General features: G+C 34.6%; 5 protein-coding genes across 7 annotated transcripts in view; 3 read left to right on the top strand and 2 right to left on the bottom strand.

The window, feature by feature from the left end:
• Nucleotides 1-66: 66 nt before the first annotated feature.
• On the top strand, nucleotides 67-1,020 carry LOC136341015 (SRR1-like protein). Its single transcript, XM_066285578.1, has 2 exons — nucleotides 67-253; nucleotides 317-1,020. Exons 1-2 carry the CDS (start codon nucleotides 117-119, stop codon nucleotides 1,017-1,019), a joined length of 840 nt encoding a protein of 279 aa, XP_066141675.1. The 5' UTR covers nucleotides 67-116; the 3' UTR covers nucleotide 1,020.
• A 1,145-nt stretch (nucleotides 1,021-2,165) lies between these two features.
• Nucleotides 2,166-7,124, top strand: LOC136341045 (myrosinase 1-like). Its single transcript, XM_066285621.1, has 11 exons — nucleotides 2,166-2,291; nucleotides 2,373-2,548; nucleotides 5,325-5,427; nucleotides 5,482-5,572; nucleotides 5,629-5,962; nucleotides 6,017-6,114; nucleotides 6,171-6,340; nucleotides 6,397-6,536; nucleotides 6,593-6,714; nucleotides 6,779-6,885; nucleotides 6,946-7,124. Exons 1-11 carry the CDS (start codon nucleotides 2,248-2,250, stop codon nucleotides 7,070-7,072), a joined length of 1,512 nt encoding a protein of 503 aa, XP_066141718.1. The 5' UTR covers nucleotides 2,166-2,247; the 3' UTR covers nucleotides 7,073-7,124.
• Nucleotides 7,125-7,421: 297 nt separating this feature from the next.
• On the bottom strand, nucleotides 7,422-10,802 carry Cul5 (cullin 5). Its single transcript, XM_066285612.1, has 13 exons — nucleotides 10,579-10,802; nucleotides 10,209-10,519; nucleotides 9,926-10,152; nucleotides 9,650-9,865; nucleotides 9,466-9,595; nucleotides 9,262-9,414; nucleotides 9,096-9,200; nucleotides 8,836-8,982; nucleotides 8,657-8,786; nucleotides 8,449-8,602; nucleotides 8,271-8,388; nucleotides 8,070-8,210; nucleotides 7,422-7,955 (listed from the first exon to the last, which is right to left on the bottom strand). The coding sequence occupies exons 1-13, from the start codon at nucleotides 10,585-10,587 to the stop codon at nucleotides 7,472-7,474; spliced, it is 2,325 nt and encodes a 774-aa protein (XP_066141709.1). The 5' UTR covers nucleotides 10,588-10,802; the 3' UTR covers nucleotides 7,422-7,471.
• Nucleotides 10,803-11,223: 421 nt separating this feature from the next.
• ATPsynO (ATP synthase subunit O, mitochondrial) lies at nucleotides 11,224-12,752 on the top strand. Its single transcript, XM_066285635.1, has 5 exons — nucleotides 11,224-11,326; nucleotides 11,393-11,438; nucleotides 11,571-11,785; nucleotides 12,241-12,400; nucleotides 12,455-12,752. Exons 2-5 carry the CDS (start codon nucleotides 11,412-11,414, stop codon nucleotides 12,680-12,682), a joined length of 630 nt encoding a protein of 209 aa, XP_066141732.1. The 5' UTR covers nucleotides 11,224-11,326; nucleotides 11,393-11,411; the 3' UTR covers nucleotides 12,683-12,752.
• Nucleotides 12,753-13,928: 1,176 nt separating this feature from the next.
• LOC136341052 (uncharacterized) overlaps nucleotides 13,929-17,738 on the bottom strand; it is a 50,869-nt gene continuing 47,059 nt past the window's right edge. The window contains exons 2-5 of one of the 3 annotated variants that reach the window (XM_066285636.1): nucleotides 15,990-16,105; nucleotides 15,618-15,803; nucleotides 15,040-15,238; nucleotides 13,929-14,982 (exon numbers count right to left, since the gene is read on the bottom strand). In XM_066285636.1, the coding sequence (XP_066141733.1) occupies nucleotides 15,072-15,238; nucleotides 15,618-15,803; nucleotides 15,990-16,086 (450 nt within the window). In that variant the 5' untranslated portion in view covers nucleotides 16,087-16,105 and the 3' untranslated portion in view covers nucleotides 13,929-14,982; nucleotides 15,040-15,071. The remainder of the gene's footprint in view (nucleotides 14,983-15,039; nucleotides 15,239-15,617; nucleotides 15,804-15,989; nucleotides 16,106-17,738) is intronic. The other 2 variants (XM_066285637.1, XM_066285638.1) reach the window with 2 other exon arrangements.

Here is a 17,738-nt window from a genome sequence, read left to right as displayed (position 1 = left end):
GAAAAGAAGGATAGCAATATATGTATCTCTTACTTTTTTTGTATTGCCATTGTAACTTATTTTTGTATTTGTTGCAAACTTCAGCATTATTGACAAATGGATAAACTTGAAGAAAAATGTCTTCCAATTTGGAAAATGATTTTAAAAAGGTTTCCTATAAAAGAAAGAGAAAAATTAAACACAAATTCAAAAACACAATTCATGAAATCCATGAAATACACAGTGGCAGTAGTACTGTTGACCCATCCAGAAGGTATTTATCCAACTTCGTTAATTTCTAATCCAATTTCTTCCTTTTCCTACTTATCAATTCCAGCATTAAAAAGATTAGCGAGTTAAAAGCAGAACTACTGACCACTGACTTGTTCCAATCAGTGTCGGCCCTTCTAAATGAGGCCTTAAGAGATCTAGGCGAGCCCAAAATTATTCAAATAATATGTGTAGGTCTAGGACACATCTCAGAGTTAATTGTAGCTCGTTATCAATTAGCACTTCTTTTGTGCCTAAAAGACATGCTTGAAGTTGAACTTCTAGTTGCTGATCCTGCATTTAATAGCAGTGATCTAGATATTTTAAAACATTTTAGCATTAATGTTCAAGATAATAATGTTGAAGGTAAATATTATGTAAACAATTATAATGGCACAGTTCTGTTTTACCTTCCACACTGTCCAAAGCAGTTAATGAATAATTTGCTGTGGTCAAATTGGGGCCTTAGCTTGAATAAATGTGTTATTATAGGAAATAGTTTTAATGGGATTGTAGATAGTACTTCTAAATGGGAGTTAAGCAAGTCTGCTGAGTATATAAATAAAATATTACCTTATGTATTAGAACTAGCGTTTGTGAATAATTTTAAGTTTTTTGAGGTTTTTAATGATACTTCAATACACATTTTTCTTATGGAGAAGCTAAATCTTTTAACTGAAGAGTTTTGGATTGAACACATGGAACCTGAATATTCAGATAGTGATATAGAATTTATAAGGAAAACTATGGATAATAAATTGTTTATATAGATTTTGTTTCATTTTTTATCAGACCTAAACCCATATAATTTTTATCTGTGCGGTTATATGAAAAGTTTGGTGTTTACCACTGAAATTAACACAGTAACAGAGTTCCGTGAACGGTTAGAAGAAAACGTCGTCGAAATAATTTGAAAAAAAAGATCTTTTCTAACAGCATGTGTAGGCTCGAAAAAAGGCGAGCGATCAATTGTGTAAATGAAACTAATGGCAACAATTTCGAACAAGAATGTGGCCAGTTCCCGAGCGAATAATAATATTAAAACTTTCATACGTGCATATTTTGGACGTTTTTGAGATTTCGAAACAATGTTACACAGAGATTTAGTTAAGTTTTTTTATGTTTATCTCGTGTTAAAAGAAAAGTCCCTACATAAGATTCGCACTGTGTAACGTCTTAAACTTTCCAAACTTAGAAAAGTTATCAGATAGTTCCACCAGTGGCATTTTTTGATACATCTCCGATGTTTTAGAAGAGGATGATACAGCAATTGACTGCAACTTTTCAAGCATTTTTTTTATATACACGGTGTTTTTGGAAAAAAAATTATGTAGCGCCCTATCTTGATAATTATGGAACAATAAGCGAAAGTTTTTGCACTTGAAAATCGGACCCGAAATTGTCCAGTTAGATTTTCTCTTAAGTTATATTCAACTTAAATTTAAGCTCACTTGGATCCTCCAACAAGAACAATGCTGCTGGCACAAATTAAGTGAATTTAGACACCAATATGTATCGTTCTTTTGCGAGAACTCGAGGCTCCCCAGTAAGATTATTGCTGTAAACATAAAGTATGAGAAGAGCCAATAGTTTAAGTCTTATTGGTTCAAGCGGCTCTAAGTCTGCACAAATATTTATACCACACAAGCAATGATTTACTGCTTGGTTTTCTTTTTAAAAAATGTAAAATTTTCAACGTATATATTTATATTGCACCAATGCATCACTGTATGGCGACTTTAATGTGAAAAAAAGTTCAATAGACATCGTATAGTAATGAATTGCTTAAATGGTACCACTATGAACAAGGGTTAATAAATACATTAATAAACATATCAATGTATAATAATCGGACTAAATATTATTGCATAGCTAAGTCAAGTGTCCACTTATTGATTTTTTACCGTAAAATTTATTTATCCTGATAACAGTATAATATATATAAACGGACGATCAAGTAAAATCATCATCACAGTTTGTGATTTCTGTCCAACCATCATGAACTACGCAACCATACTGGTTTTGCCCTGTATTCTCGCAATGTAAGTACGTTTTGTCTCTTTCATATTATTTTGCGAACTCCCAGTTATCCTCACAAATTTAAATTTAAATATGTATTTTAGGGCTAGGGGAGTTGCCCTGGCGCAATTATCAGCCCAGGAGTTCAACATCTCAACTAAAAAGTTCCCGTCAACTTTTCGTTGGGGAGCTGCCACTGCTGCTTACCAAATTGAGGGCGGTTGGGACCAAGATGGCAAAGGAGAGAGCATATGGGATTATTTTGTCCACACCGATCCAGGTATGTTGAGACCATAGATCTAAAGTTGTATTTAGTTTACATTAATACCCTCAGTGGAGCCAGACAAACAAGTCCTCACTTTAAGCATACCTGAATCTTTCTTGACGTATTTGAATATAAGGGAAGAGTGATCATTTAAGAAACAAAGTAGATTTGAAGATATCACACGTATCTCTACGATAAATTCATTGTCAATATCAGATATTTTATATTAACAGAAAATGGCTCAATGATTACGGTTTTATGCCTACTGACAAGTTCTTTTAATGACCCCCCTTACTTGCGTTTAGCCACCTTCGTTGGCATTGTTGCAGTTATAGGTTTTCGTTTCAAAATCTTTATTTTCTTATTTTTTCACCCCCATCTGAGATCTTGAAAAATAATATATATTTGGTACTATACTTACAATACGAATAAGTACCTACTTATATTTAGTAGTTATAAGATGACAAGTACGTGGATCAGATTTATGTCCTATTGATGCATGTTATGGGATTGTTATTCACCTCCTAACATAAAATCTTATAGATATAGTAGGGTAAGGGAAATAGGGCGTATAGGACAATGAATAACTTTAGCCCGTTTAAAAAGAGACTGATCTTTGGACCGACATTCGCATTCTTCATCAAAGATATTCTAATCGCGAGACAAAATTTTCGGTACTTATACCAGTAGCGGTGTATATATTTTTTAAATATATATTCACGGTTTTAATGTAAAATTGTTAATTCAGGTTAGTTAAATTTATAAATGCCTTGAGAATGAAGTCTGAGTTTAAAAAACCTTTATTTACAAGAGTGTTCGTGGACTATCAAAAATAGTGCGTTATTGACCGTTGCTTTATTATCATTTTTTAAATATCTTGCAGAGACCTATCGCCTCCTGAAATATATACATGATAATACATTATACCCAGTATATCGTAAAAAATTGCATGCGTATAATATCATCAACGCATGTTAGGTACCCCAAATTAATCTTGATTAACACATTGTTGAATTGAAGATCCTGGGAATAAAACTACCAGTAGCAAAATACTTGAATTCATGAAAATATTGCGAGTCATGGCATATCCATTATGATCCAGACCTTATTGGTCGTATATGTGCGTTACCTTGGATTTTATTGGCTGCTATTTAAGTGAGTTCTATAATCACTGTAATGAGTTGCATGTGAATTGAAACACGTCGAAAATTAAGCAAATACAATGGAAAAACCCTACAGGCACTGTTTAGAATAGAGTTATGGAAGTGTCCGGATAGACGATATGTCTCGTTTACCAAATGCAAATCAAATTACGTATAAAACACGTTCCTGCAAGGTTAATGATTATTTTGATATATAATAAGGAGACATCATTTCTTTTTAATTTACAGTAGCGGTTAGATACAGCGCACAGTATGAATTTGTTCAAGTATCTGTTTTTTCTTGCGATTTTTTCATTTTATGACAACGTTTTAAAAAATCAAGTATCAAACTGATTGCGAAATGCCATTTTGTGTAATTCGTGGGATACAGACTGCAGGTTAAAAATCGAAAAAATGCCAACATTTATTTATGAGGCGTCCAGATTGTGAGTTTTGAAACGCAATGTCCAGATTATGAGGGTTACGCTTTATTATCCACTATCTTCCATGATATTTATACAATTTTTGCCATCCTAAAGAAATTGCTTGTTACGCCACTGGTTAAAGTAAAGAGGACGCTTTAGTTTGAAGTACCTGGAAAATTATTTTCTTTTTGCTAGATAGAAATCTGTAGCATTCCAGATGGGAATTTCAGAATATTGTAGAAGTATTTTCAGAATTAAAATAACAGATATTTCTATATTTTTTATGATTCGAACATGTTACGCTCTTATAATGCCAGTACCGGCATTATGAGGAAGCGATGTTGGGGGACAAACCAAGGCGACGTGTTGTTCTATCAGAGCCGTATTAAATCTTGTGTCATTCTCCTTCCTACTTTCCACTTGAACTGGCAATACTTGTATACGTAGATACATGTAAAATGCAAGGAATATGTATCAATACATATTCTCTTTTTCGACAAAGACGAAAAAGACTTGAACAGCAGTTGAATAATTAATTTAAATTAAACAAAAAAACAAGAAACAGAGAATCAAATGATTAGTAAAAATTAACTTCCAACATAACAACACAAACATTTTCACAACAAAATTTTTTTTGGAAAGTTCAGGACCGTATTAAAAAAAATTAAATCAATGATAGTTGTGATGTAAAACGACACTTAGGAAAAAGTTTAATGACTTAGTTTTTCAGGAAACTTCAAGTGGTGATAAAGTTTCATTATATTGAAAATCAATCTTTAATGTTAACACCAGAAAAAATAAATTATTAAATTTAAAAATATTCAAAAATCGCATCGAATATTTCTGGTTGTTATTTTAAAAGTATTTTAGTTACTGAACTTTGTGCCCGTTTAACTAAATTCGTATACTATGCGGCACTAAATTGTTAGTTCTTGAGAAAAATAGATACACATTTGATTAAAAAAAAAACGTAACAATTTGAACAATTTAGAACCGAACGGTATATCGCCTCCCAACGAAATACCTCTAATATGTGCTTATCTTGAAAGCAATCAAAGACACATGGCATAAAATATAGATGATACATTTGGGTTAGTTAGGGTGTCTTGTGATAATCATCCACACATCTACCTACTTAGCTAACTACTATTTTAGTACACAAATAATTTATGTTCTTTCTCACTACATTGCCCTTCAAAGCTGAACTTTCTTTTTTGTAATAAGACAGAATAGACGAGCACGCTAACGGAGACATTGCATGTGACTCCTACAACAAATGGAGGGAAGATATCGAAATTTTAAAAGAACTAGGAGTTAAACTCTATAGGTAAGATTACACTAAAAAGTTTTTAATAATACTCATATAAAATTATCTTGACAGATTCTCCATATCCTGGGACAGAATTCTTCCTACTGGATATGTTGATAGCTTTAATCAAGCTGGAATAGACTATTACGTTGAATTTGTGAAAGTAAGTATTTCGAAGTAAATTTTTCTGCAATTACTTAGATCGAGGTTTATATTTAGAGTCTGTTGGAAGCTGATATTGAACCCTTGGTCACTCTGTACCATTGGGACTTACCTCAAGCCCTCAGCGAACAAGGAGGGTGGCTCAACGACTCCACGGCCGAACGTTTCGGTGAATACGCCAGAATTGTTTTCCAGAATTTGGGACCCTACGTGAAACTCTGGGCTACTGTCAACGAACCGAAAACCACTTGCACTCTGGGATATGGTCGTGGAGAGCATGCTCCCGGACTAAATCTGATCGGCGATGGGATTTACCAGTGCTCTAGGGTGCAGATTTTGGCCCATGCTACTGCCTATCACATTTTGCACGACGAATTCCCAGAGTTTGATGGTGAATTTCTAATAGTATTTTTCTTTAGGTAACTTAATATAAAAAACTTTTTAGCTAAGATCAGTTTGGTGATTGATTCAACCTTCAACGAACCCTGGGATCCTAACAGTGATGCTGATATCGAAGCCGCTGAACGGGAGTTCCAATTCAATGTAGGATTAAATAATCGTGTATAAATATGAGACAACTGAATCATTATTTTATATAGCTGGGTTGGTATGCTCACCCAGTCTATGTCGGAGATTGGCCTCAAGTGATGATTGACAGAGTCGCTAAAAGGAGTGAGTTAGAAGGTTTGGATGCTACGAGATTGCCTCCATGGTCTGAGGAAGAAATAAAGTTTGTTAAGGGAACCCACGACTATTTTGGTCTCAATATGTAAGAAATTTATACCATGGGAATATTTACCCACGCATAAAATTGTTCGTTACTAGGTACACCGGATTTGCCGTCAAAGATGCACCTGAACCAGAAATTGGCACTCCAAGTTATGACTCGGACAAAAATACTGACACGCGATTCAGGGATGAGTGGACACTATCAATTGCAGATTGGCTTGTTCTTTACCCATATGGTACTTAATTACCAAAGTAACCGAAAACATGATGTTTATATTAATTTTCTTTAAAGGGCTGAGAGGTTTATTGAACTATGTTTGGAATAACTACAACCCTGGAGAAATTTACATTACCGAGAACGGTTGGCCCACGCATGAACAATTAGATGACGACAGTAGGGTTGTTTATTTGCAAGTAATGCGCTTTTGTCTAATTATTGTATGCCGCCATAAGAAAACATGTTTTTTAAATGTTAAAGGCCCATTTGAGTAACACTTTAGACGCAATTTTGGAAGACGGAGTTCAAGTCAGTGGTTACACCGTCTGGAGTTTGCTGGATAACTTCGAATGGGCTCGTGGATACACGTAAGTCATTTGAATCGATGGAACGCAAAAAAATACTTAGCAGTTTTCTTTTTATTTCAGCCAAAGATTCGGAATTATTGAAATTGATTTTGAGAGTCCAAACCGCACAAGGACTTGGAGAGACTCAGCTAGGTGGTATGAACGTACCGTGAAGTCTTACTGTTTGGTTGAAACATGTTATGAATAAAATATGGTTTTACATGATTATTAACGTGCAAATAAAATTTCTAAATTATTGACTTTTTCTTTAAACTAGGAAGCAGAAGTTTATATAGAATTGTTATCGCATTTAAGTATATATTATAGGTACCTCCCTGTATCAAGAATACAAGTGTCTTTTAGATGAAAAGCATGATCTAAAATAACATGTGTTTCCGGGCTTCAAAATACTGCTAGCAACTACATAAAGGTATCAATATTATAAAAATCGATCGTTTTTTGGGATATTACGCCCACTTCAAACATGGTTGATTTTGGTCACTAATGGGTCTTCGATTGCAATGAAAACGACTTATAAAAATAAATAAAATTTCGAGTTCTTTAAGTAACAATTGTTTTATTCTTAATCCGAATTTTTTTAACGATTCTACGCCATGTATATAAATGTATTAATATCATCATCATCACGCCTCATGTATTTGTGCTCAATCAGCCACTCCAACTGTTCTTTGATCATTTTCTTCGAAGGCAAGAACATGTTCTTCAAAATGTCTACTAGTTCGGTCTGCAATGCCGTATTGCAAATCTTCTTCCTCATTTTCAATATTTTTATAATAGCTTCCTGAGTTCTGAGGATGCGCAATTGTACAATGGATTGATTATCTTCTATCTGTGATCGTTCGGTGCTCAGCTGCAGCCTGCCTACCAGATTTACCTTCCCTCGTTTTTGACTTTTTCCGTTTTTAATTAAAGCAAAGTCCTGATTTACCCAGAACACTGTATGTTCGTCGAAATCTTTGGGAGCGGTCACGCTGGGATGGAATAGGATCAGCTGCTTTTTCAGTTTTGGAAAGGCGACTAGAGACCACAATGTTCTTCTCAGTTCTCCATCTGGAAGTTCTGTTGCTAACCTAAAAAAAAATGCAAATAAATTTAATCAATGAAACTATTTGAAATAAAATTGCATAAAAAGGAACTCGTAAAAAATAGTTGAAATGGCACATTTTTGTAAGCGGTTTACTCACCTAAGATTCTCGTAGGTGATTTTGTCATTTTGCCTTTGGTTCCAAGCGAATAAAACTGCCATTTGAAACGTGGTAACGTCCAAATCGAATTTTCCGCCAGAGGTCGCAAACGTAATTGTACCATTGCTCATGTGATGATACCTATAACAACCCAAAAATACAAACTTCCAACACCCAAAATCGACTCGTATGTCTACCTACCATTGTAATTTCCTACCAGAATGTTTCTTTTTATAAAACTCCTCTACTTCTGGTATGTAATCCTCCAATTCGACGGGCAAACTAACGGTAACTCTTTCAGATCCCCTCGCCCATGCGCCTTAAAATAATAATTCAAATTAATTGAAACAGTGCAAAAATTCTTATAACGATCTCAAACCTGCGTTTAAGATTTTAATGTTTATAGCATCGTGTCTTTCGTTTGACGCCCGGAACTGGGCGTTCAAATCCTCGCTGACTTTAATGTCTTGAAACATCCTAGCTAATTTATTTACATAATCGGCCGGCATTCCTACTTCTCGTAACCACTCTACCTGAAATTATTCCTCTTTGAGCGCACTAAATTCTGCCAGTTTCTTGAAGCTTACCATATCTTCCTCTTTTTCACTATCAGCGCTAGCATCTAATATAAGCCGCCTGGTTAAGTGGGCTTTGTGATACCTCATAAAAACATCTTTATTTGATACATATTTAAGGACTAGAAGAACATCTTTCAACCTGTAATTATTGGTTGTATGTGAAAACAATTAAAGTTTAAATTATCTACCTTGATTCTATTTCATCAGTGGTAAGTCTTTTCGATAATGGCGTCCGCCTAAGAAGCATATCACAGTAATTGGCTAATAATTCTGGACATTTACTTTCAGGAGTAACCATTTTTCCACCGAGATTCCTTCCGGAGCTTAATTCTAACCTTTAATGGAAAATAATTATGTAAAAACATGAGTATGAACTTGGAATATGATACATATGTTCAATACGTTTGAGATGGATTGTTCATTTAAACATATGTATTTATAATCTTACCTAAATGCTGTTGTATCATTAACCACAGCCTTAAAAGCTTTGTCTCTAGCTGTTAAAAACCGAGGATCATCTGAGAAGGCATCATGAACCAATTTACTAAATTTCCTAGAAAAAGAAAATGAAACTACTCAATAATTCTAACTTCAAGCTTATATCTTTAGCTCACCTAAAAAGTTCCAAGAGCCTCTCAACATATTTTTCAGAATCCTGAGTTATGACCTCAGCAGCTGCTACCATATCAACCAAACCTGCTTGTGTTATATGATTTTCAAGCTCTCTGAGCATTGGATGAACACCTTCTAATACTCTTTCTAAAAGCCTTAAAAAAACTTGAAGATGCAAAAATCAAATAAATTTAAGGTTTTCTTACCTGAACATCAACTGCAATCTGTCAGTTTCACCAGCTTTAATCAGTGGTGCACATTCAGCAAGAAGAACTGTTAATGGATTTTCTACCAAAACCTTGACACAACATTTAATAACAGCGCTAACACTTCCAGCTATGAAAATTCATTAATCATAAATTAACAAAAACAATATTTAAATGAACATGCCTTCTAAATATCTCTTTGCTCTTGCTTCCTCTTCTTTTAACTTGAAATCAGCATACCTCATGTAAGATAAAACACCATTTGCGGTCAACTGTTCTGGAGCCTGAATTTTATAAAACATTTCTGTACTTTGTATATATGCAGCTTCAAAATTCTCCCTATAAATCTCTAATCTGTCTTCATTATTTGAACATAGATTAACATATGATTCTCTTACACCTACCAACAGGGACATAAATTAAATAAAAGTTTTTTTAATGTTACATTTTAGGTAAATACCTATAACTAACTGAGAATCAAATGCCTCCCCATTTCTCTCAGCATGAACCAACTTCATGGCACTTTCTTGCAGTCTATGTTTAATATCACTAAATATACTCTCATTCCAACTATCAAGCATTAGTTTGCGAACCATACTTTCATCAGTAAGTCCTTTTTTATTATTATTACACTGCATACTAGAGCTGGATGAAGTTGTTTTCCCCTGTAGACTACATTCCAGCTGCCTATGTGATTAGGTGAAAAATCATACCATCAAAAACTCCTGCCTAATAAATCATACCTAAATGGGGTTGGCAGATAATTGCACTGGGTAAAGAACTTCCTCCATTCTGCAATATAAGCTTTCAATAATGCCTCTTCTTGCCTTTGGGCTAATACTCGGTTTTGAGCTTGTTTGATGAATTGTACAATATCTTCATGTAAATGATCCCTCAATTTTGCAGGGCCTTTCTCATCCCACAGACAGACCAAATGCACATCATAGAAAAGGTCATGCCACTCAGCTTGAGACACTGGCTCCTGCTTCAGCAACTTTAAAACTATGGGCCCCATTTGAACCCATTTGTCTTCAAATTTCAATTGACCTCTTTCCTAAAATAACGAAATAATTTGATGATTAAATTGAAATGAAGTTCTCTGTGGGGCTTTACCTTTAACATTTTTAAGATTAGCGTTTTTACTTGCGGTATACGATTAAAGAGGACGTTTTCGGATATGTAACATTACGTGATTACAACTCTGTAATTTGTACGTGTATAAAATGGACCTATGAAGTGCTAAACTTTTAAAAATCTTCGGTTTTTAAAGAATAAAGTTCAATAAACAAAAATTTCTCGTTTTTTAATATTGTTTTTAATTGATGATGACAGTGTTGACATTGACACTTTAACCCGTCAATCAATTTAGAAAAAGACAAATATTTGATAACTATCAGGGTTGGTGAGCGGTGCAACTGTATGCTGTTTTCAATTAGAAGTAACTGAGAACAACATTTACATTTTACTAAGGGTTTGAACGAAAATGTATTCTTAACAAATTTGTGACCGTATTCAGATCCTGGGGTAACCGAATATTAACAATAAACAAAAAAATGTGTGAGAATAAAAAACCAAGTAAATTATCTCAAAATAAAATAAATAATTGAACAATTTAAATGTGTTTATTATTTATATTCTTTTCTTTAACATTTTTATTAAGATTTGTGAAATTAGCGTTAAATTAGTAAGACGGGGACTAGCGGAGAAGTAACTACTCTTATTGAAAGCGAATTATGACATTACCGGCAGTGATGCTCTTTGAAAGCCCCTTATACATTAAGCATCACATTTGTATCCTTAATTGACAAACTCTGACATTTACTTTTTGACGTTTTGCGTTCAAGGTTTTGAGATATCGACGGTAGGTAGAAGCTTTTCTTAAAGATTTTATGCATTAACCAACGACAATTTCCCTATTATTGTCTAGGTTTTAACACCTGTAAACCATGGCTTCCCAAAAACTGACAATGGCCGTAAGTATCGCCACTATTCACCATAAATAGATGCTTTCAAAAATTCCTGAACATTAGAGCACAAGTTACATAACTTCCAGTTAGAAAAAATACCGATTTCGTCTTAAAGCAAAGAAAAAATCGTATATCTAGGTAAGAAAATTCAGTACCACTAATGCTGTGAGTCAGCTGGTGAAGCCTCCAGTACAAATCTTTGGAATTGAAGGAAGATATGCCACTGCTTTATATTCAGCTGCCAGCAAGCAGAAAACTCTAGATGCTGTGGAGAAAGACTTGCTTAAGTTGCAGCAATCTCTGAAAACCGATCCCAAATTTAAGGACTTCATATTGAACCCTACGATTAAAAGGTAAGTGGCTCTTAAATGGAGTGTTGTAAAATTTCAAGTTAAAAAGTAAGAGGAATATTTCTTGCAAAAATGTGAAATATTGAAAAGTGAGTAACAATTTATTTAAAAAAAATTCTTTAACTTTTTTCCTTTCCAAAGAGGAAAACTATAAATAATAGACTTGATATTTTGTATCGTGAAATTTGGCGTTTCCTCATATGGTACTATCATTAAACAAAAAACTGAAAAAAGTGATAGTTAAACATCAGTAGAGTGGCAGAAGTGATAAGTTAAACATTGATGTTGGAAGAATTATTTTATTGAAAAACAAAATTTTTTGGAAATTCCCAAAAATGGAAGACTTCAGTTAAGAACATTTTCACTTTAAATTTCTAATTTTATATATTCAAATAGAACTAATATAGTGAGTTCAATGAGATTTAGTTTCTTGATAACATTGGAGTAAAATTTTTTAGAACTGTGAAATCTAATGCTATTAAAGCTGTGTCAACCAAGGTTTCTCTAAAACCAGAATCCAGTAACTTGCTACAGGTATTAGCTGAGAATGGACGTCTGAAGAATTTGGATGGAGTCATTAATGCCTTCAAGACAATTATGGCTGCCCATAGAGGAGAGGTAAGTATTTTGGATGTTAAAAAATCACTTTGTATGGGTTATTTTTATTTTCAGGTGACCTGTGAAGTAATCACTGCCAGAGAACTGGATGCTGATCAAAAAACTAAACTGCAGGGGGTCTTGAAGTCCTTCTTAAAGTCAGGCCAGTCCATTCTGCTTAATACTAAAGTAGATCCTAGCATTATTGGTGGAATGGTTGTGTCTATTGGTGACCGATATGTGGATATGTCTGTTAGCAGCAAGATTAAGAAATATTCTGAAATCATCAGCACTCCTGTTTAAAGAGAGTTGTGCCCTTTATTAATTTTATGTTTATTGTTATTGAAGACATACACTAGATAATTGTAGTAAATTTGTCTTTTTCTTTGTAGTAATTGATATCTGCATTCAGGGAAAATGTGATGAAGAGAGGGCTATACAAGGTTTTTTAAATTCAATGTCAACTATTGGGAATTAGAAAATCGTAGACAAGACACGATGTGAAGTCAATTAAGTTGGAGTTAATTTGCGCATTTTGTTTATAAGTTGGAAAATTTCGGTTGATTCGGGATGTATTCGAGAAAAATCGATATTCGTAACTTCTTGACTTCTGCTAAATGAAACTTTGTTTCCAACTGTATTTAACAAATATTCATTGCTTAAAATAAAATAAAGGGCGTCATATTTAGTTTTTCCCCTACTGCTATCTCTAACATGGAAATATTTGCAAAATCGATTAACTAGGAAAAAAATTGCCGTTTTTAATATATCGTAAATGACGTCGAATTATTTCGTAATTTCCTGGCTTCCTGACCTGAACTAACAAATATTTATTAAACTTTTTGTGATGAAACTGATGGTTTTTGAGATAACTTAAATCAATCCCCTGTTATTCCCATGTGTTCAGTAAAGAAGACAGTATAACGGCCTGCGACGCCTAGTAGGCTATGCGACTGTACCAGCAGTCACCGATAATTTTATAAATGGATAACATTACATTAACTGATAAATATTGTTTGCGTGGAGCTATAAATCCTACACCCATGAACTTTTTAAATATTGCTGAATCGGCTTGTATATTTACGTGCCCCAGTATAAGCAAATATGATGCGGAATTATGTTTTTCCACATAATATACGAAAAATAGCTTTATCTAAAACCCCGATAGACTCAGTAAGGAAAATTCGCGTCGATTTAGGTTAGTTAATGTTCCTAAAATAATCCCTTATGGCGGTACTGGGGAAGAGCGAACGACTAGTCGGACGGTGATCCAGCCAACCCAACATTAGGTGAGTAACCGAGGTTGCGTTTGGGTCAAGCCTGGAGTGATCCTCTCACTGCCCGCAAATCAAGTTTGAATGTCTTCAGAGATTTCAATTTGCAAGAGAAAAAAATAGTTTGGATTAGTTCAAGTTGGCCCAAAAATATATTTAAGGTCAATTAGGATGAGTCTTGTAAAATTTACATCTTTCCTAACCATGTAAGATTGTTTAATATGGGCCCTTCAGTTGAGGCTGTTAACGAAATAAAGGAGAGACATTTTTCCAAAGGAATTTATTTCTTAAAAATCACAACAACTTTTTTAATTCAGGACTAACTACTATTAAAATTATAACATTTATACCTAACATCTCAGAACTTCAAAAAGTTCAACTTGTTAAGAAGAAACTATAAAAATTTTTAGTTATCATCAGGTATAAACAAATACTGTATGTTTATTTAATGAACATCTACATAGGCGTTTTACTAAAATTGTCATAGGTAGACATCATATAAAAATAAAAGCACATTTATACATTTTTTCAGGTTGTCAACTTCAATGGGGCAATATCATTTCTGGAATATTCCATCAGCTATATTTTCTTTTATTTTTCGTACCCATCCCATCCCTGCCTTGTTGCCTTTCAGTTCAGGTTAGTTGTTAGAAATATTTTTCGGTTAACATTTATTTTTGACCTTAAAAAAGACAATTGCAATTAAAACACAAATCAAAGTGAAAAAACGATTAATTGGTTCTTTCATACCAACTAACTGCAACATAAAAAAAATTGAAGCTCAAGTATAATAGTCCCTTTCTGGTCTGCCTAAAGAGTCATCGAAGCTGGGTCAATAAAGCAATATCCTAGAATGTTAAGAGCTGATTTATAAGGGAGATGCTGAAGGCGATTTTTAGTTGTCAGCTAACACTTAAGAGCGCACTGATAAATCGCCTTTGAACATAGTGAGGACGGGTTGATAGTGTTTATGCATGGGTTGACTTAAGCAGAGAAAAATATTGGTACAAAATTTATACATTTCGTCGAATAGCTGGTATAAAAATTTAATGCGTTTTTATCTCATTTTGAATTTATCTAGTAAAGAAAATTTTAAAATGCTATTTTTGATGGAGACAGAAGAGCTAGCACAAAGTTGCAACGTCAGGAAAACAAAGTGCTTAGCCCTAATCCGGCTGTTAGTGACCTTTGACGAAGGGAAGAGGAATCATTTGGGGTATTATTGGCTCATTCTCAGGTCGACCTGAAAGTTCTTGTCAGCTGTCCACGTCAATGGAGAACGCGTGAGCGTGAGTGAGGGCGCTCCACAAAGGAGATCTGCAACCAAGTCTATTACTCAAAGGCGGTAAGACTTTGCCCTAGAAATATGAGCAGCGAGGTACATACCTCTCAGAACATGCATCAGTTGTCTCATTTTGCTACCTCGAATGCACCGGTTGACACTCGGTATCAGGCGTCATCATCTCGACCACCGTTTGCTCGGCTTCAGGCTCAGAACGTTCTTCTACGACAGTATCCAGCTCTAACGAAGGAAAGCCTCTGCTCATTGCCCGCTCAGACCGCAGACTGATCGCCCGAGATCGACCTACATATAAAAACCAATTTTATAACACAATTAAGCGCAAAGGTTGCCCTAATTAATCATCAGACGAGACAGAGCAACCCAAGTTTAAATCTCCGGGATAGAACGAATCTGAAATTCGTGTAGTCAGGTTTATCGTGTCAAAACTAATTTGGAGATATGGATATTTGTGTTGGGAAGTTGAGTGGAAGGTGTCTGAAGCTCATTAATAAAGGTAACCCTGCCTAAAATTAAATTTTCCGAGGCTGGATGGAGTTGCTTAACAGTCTGTATTTGGAAATCTCTATATGCTAATAGGTACAAGACAAGTTTTTGAACTAAAAGTTGGAAGAAGCAGTGGAAGAGAAAGGGAGAACTGAAGAAGAAAGAGCGCAGTAGTTACCTAAATAGTGTAAAGAGCTGAATCTGACAATAGAGAAAGTACCGTGATCAAAGTCCATGTTCCTTCTACGTGCCTGTTCTCGTGCTAGTTTGGCCCTTCTGCGTAGACAGCAGATGACTAAAAGTGCCAACAGGGGGAAGCCGAAAATGCAGGATATGATGGGGATCACGACAGTCTCAGGAGACACTGAAATTGTCTCATATTAGTTTTGCAGCGTTAGAGAGTATATAAGCAGAAGTAAATAAGAACGTAAAATGCTATTTATGCACAGGGACTTTTATCCCATGTCACATCTTCTATTATCTTTTTGTTCGATTTAATTTACTCACAGTTGAGTTATTCTTTATTGTTAAGCCATTCTTTATTGCTTACCCGTAGGATATATGATGACCACAGGTCTTTTGTTGTGAGAATGCAGATGGGTAGTAGAAACGCTGTGATGAGTTGAAGAATTAGAAGCTACTGACATTGTTATCTCGAAGATTCAACTGAAAAATACAGAATATTGTGTTTTACAAAAGTCTTTCCCTTAACTCTATTAATGTTTCTTTCCTTGTTACTACTTGATAGCTTAACGTTGAATAAATAAAAAAATATTTTCTACACATTTGAGCTGAATTCTTTGCTATTTCTTTTATTTTATTTGAAAATAATGTCTCACATAGAATTAGATGTGGGATTGCTTACTATACTCAGTTAAAACTAACTGAGAATAACATTAATCCTTTTCTAAGGGCTTTACGGAAACCCTTTTAAAAAGGTCGGGTTACACGTTGAACTTTGCTGCACGCATTTTCCAGCTGAAAGCTACACTTTATCGTAGATTTGTGTTTTACTGCACGTGTGCGTGTAAAGATTGTACTGCACTCTAATATTTAATTGAATTTAAAAGGCAATGAACTTAGTACGTGTGCATTTATAGAAAAAAAATGTACCTAATTCGCGCGAAAGTGTTTTTACTGTACTTGATTACTGACCGACTTTCATTTTGCGCGGTTTGGTCAACTGCAATGCCGTAAAGTATCACTTTTCACGCTTGTCAGGTAAACAACTATTGTATGACTACAGTTTTTTCTCCAAATCTGCGATTGATTTTATATGAAACGTTTTGAAATTGAACGAGCGTTGTTCCAAAAGTACCCGGCGTGAGATACAGATGGCGATTTTTTTGTTAAAAATTTGCCGATTTTACAAAGACATAACCTCGAAAAGCTCATATCCAAAGTTTCAGGTTTCTACGTCGAATTATGTTTGTTTTCGGGGCAACGCACCAGTCCGTACTTCCATCATCGCGATAACCAAAATCAATCAACTTGGTTTCGACCTGCCTCCCCGCCCACCCTATCCGCCAGATTTAGCCCCCTCAGATTATTTTCATTTTCTAAACTTGAGAAAATGGCTCGGTGGAAAGAGATTTGCCAATAATGAAAAGGTGGGAACCGAGATTGATGCCTATTTTGAAATATGCTAAGCTTCTTACTATAAACAGGGTATAGAACAGCGCTGGGAAAAGTGTGTTAAACTTAAAGGAGATTATGTTGAGAAATAATGTAATATTTTCCAAATTTTTTTCTCTTTAAGTGTTAGGTCGGGTGCTTCTGGGATTATCCTCGTAGAAGGTACAATATCATAAAATAACAAAAATAATATAAAGAGCGTTTTTCTGTAATCTAGATAACAGACGAGCAATTTCCACAGGTTTTTCGGGACAAATTCAAATTATTTGTCCAGTCAAAAAGGGTTTTCCGCAGGCAAAAAACGGACTTTTAGTATTTGCTGGCATTAAAGATATTCCGCCCTTTCACGTGATGAAAATGTCTTTGAAAGAATGCTCAAGGAAGCCATATGCCGAGGAAATCCGTGCTGCACCATGATTTAAAAATGAGGAGATTTTGAATATTAATGTGATTTAAAATAATGTGGCTTTTAAATCGGAACGCGTTTGGAGCTGAAATCAGAAGTCGAAGGAAAACAGCTTATGGTTCGAAATTCGGTTTAACTGAATCAGACTGGCACTTAAACGCCTTGAAAGAATAAAATTGCTGTCGCAAAGTGTCGGCAATGCTATTCTTATTCTAAGAATGATCAATTCGCTTCAAAAATGTAGAATATATTCACAGA

This window comes from Euwallacea fornicatus, chromosome 9 (genome assembly GCF_040115645.1).
Source record: "Euwallacea fornicatus isolate EFF26 chromosome 9, ASM4011564v1, whole genome shotgun sequence".
Taxonomy (NCBI): Eukaryota; Metazoa; Arthropoda; class Insecta; order Coleoptera; family Curculionidae; genus Euwallacea; species Euwallacea fornicatus.
Note: the sequence above shows the minus strand (reverse complement) of the source record. Positions and strands in the feature narration are given on the sequence as shown.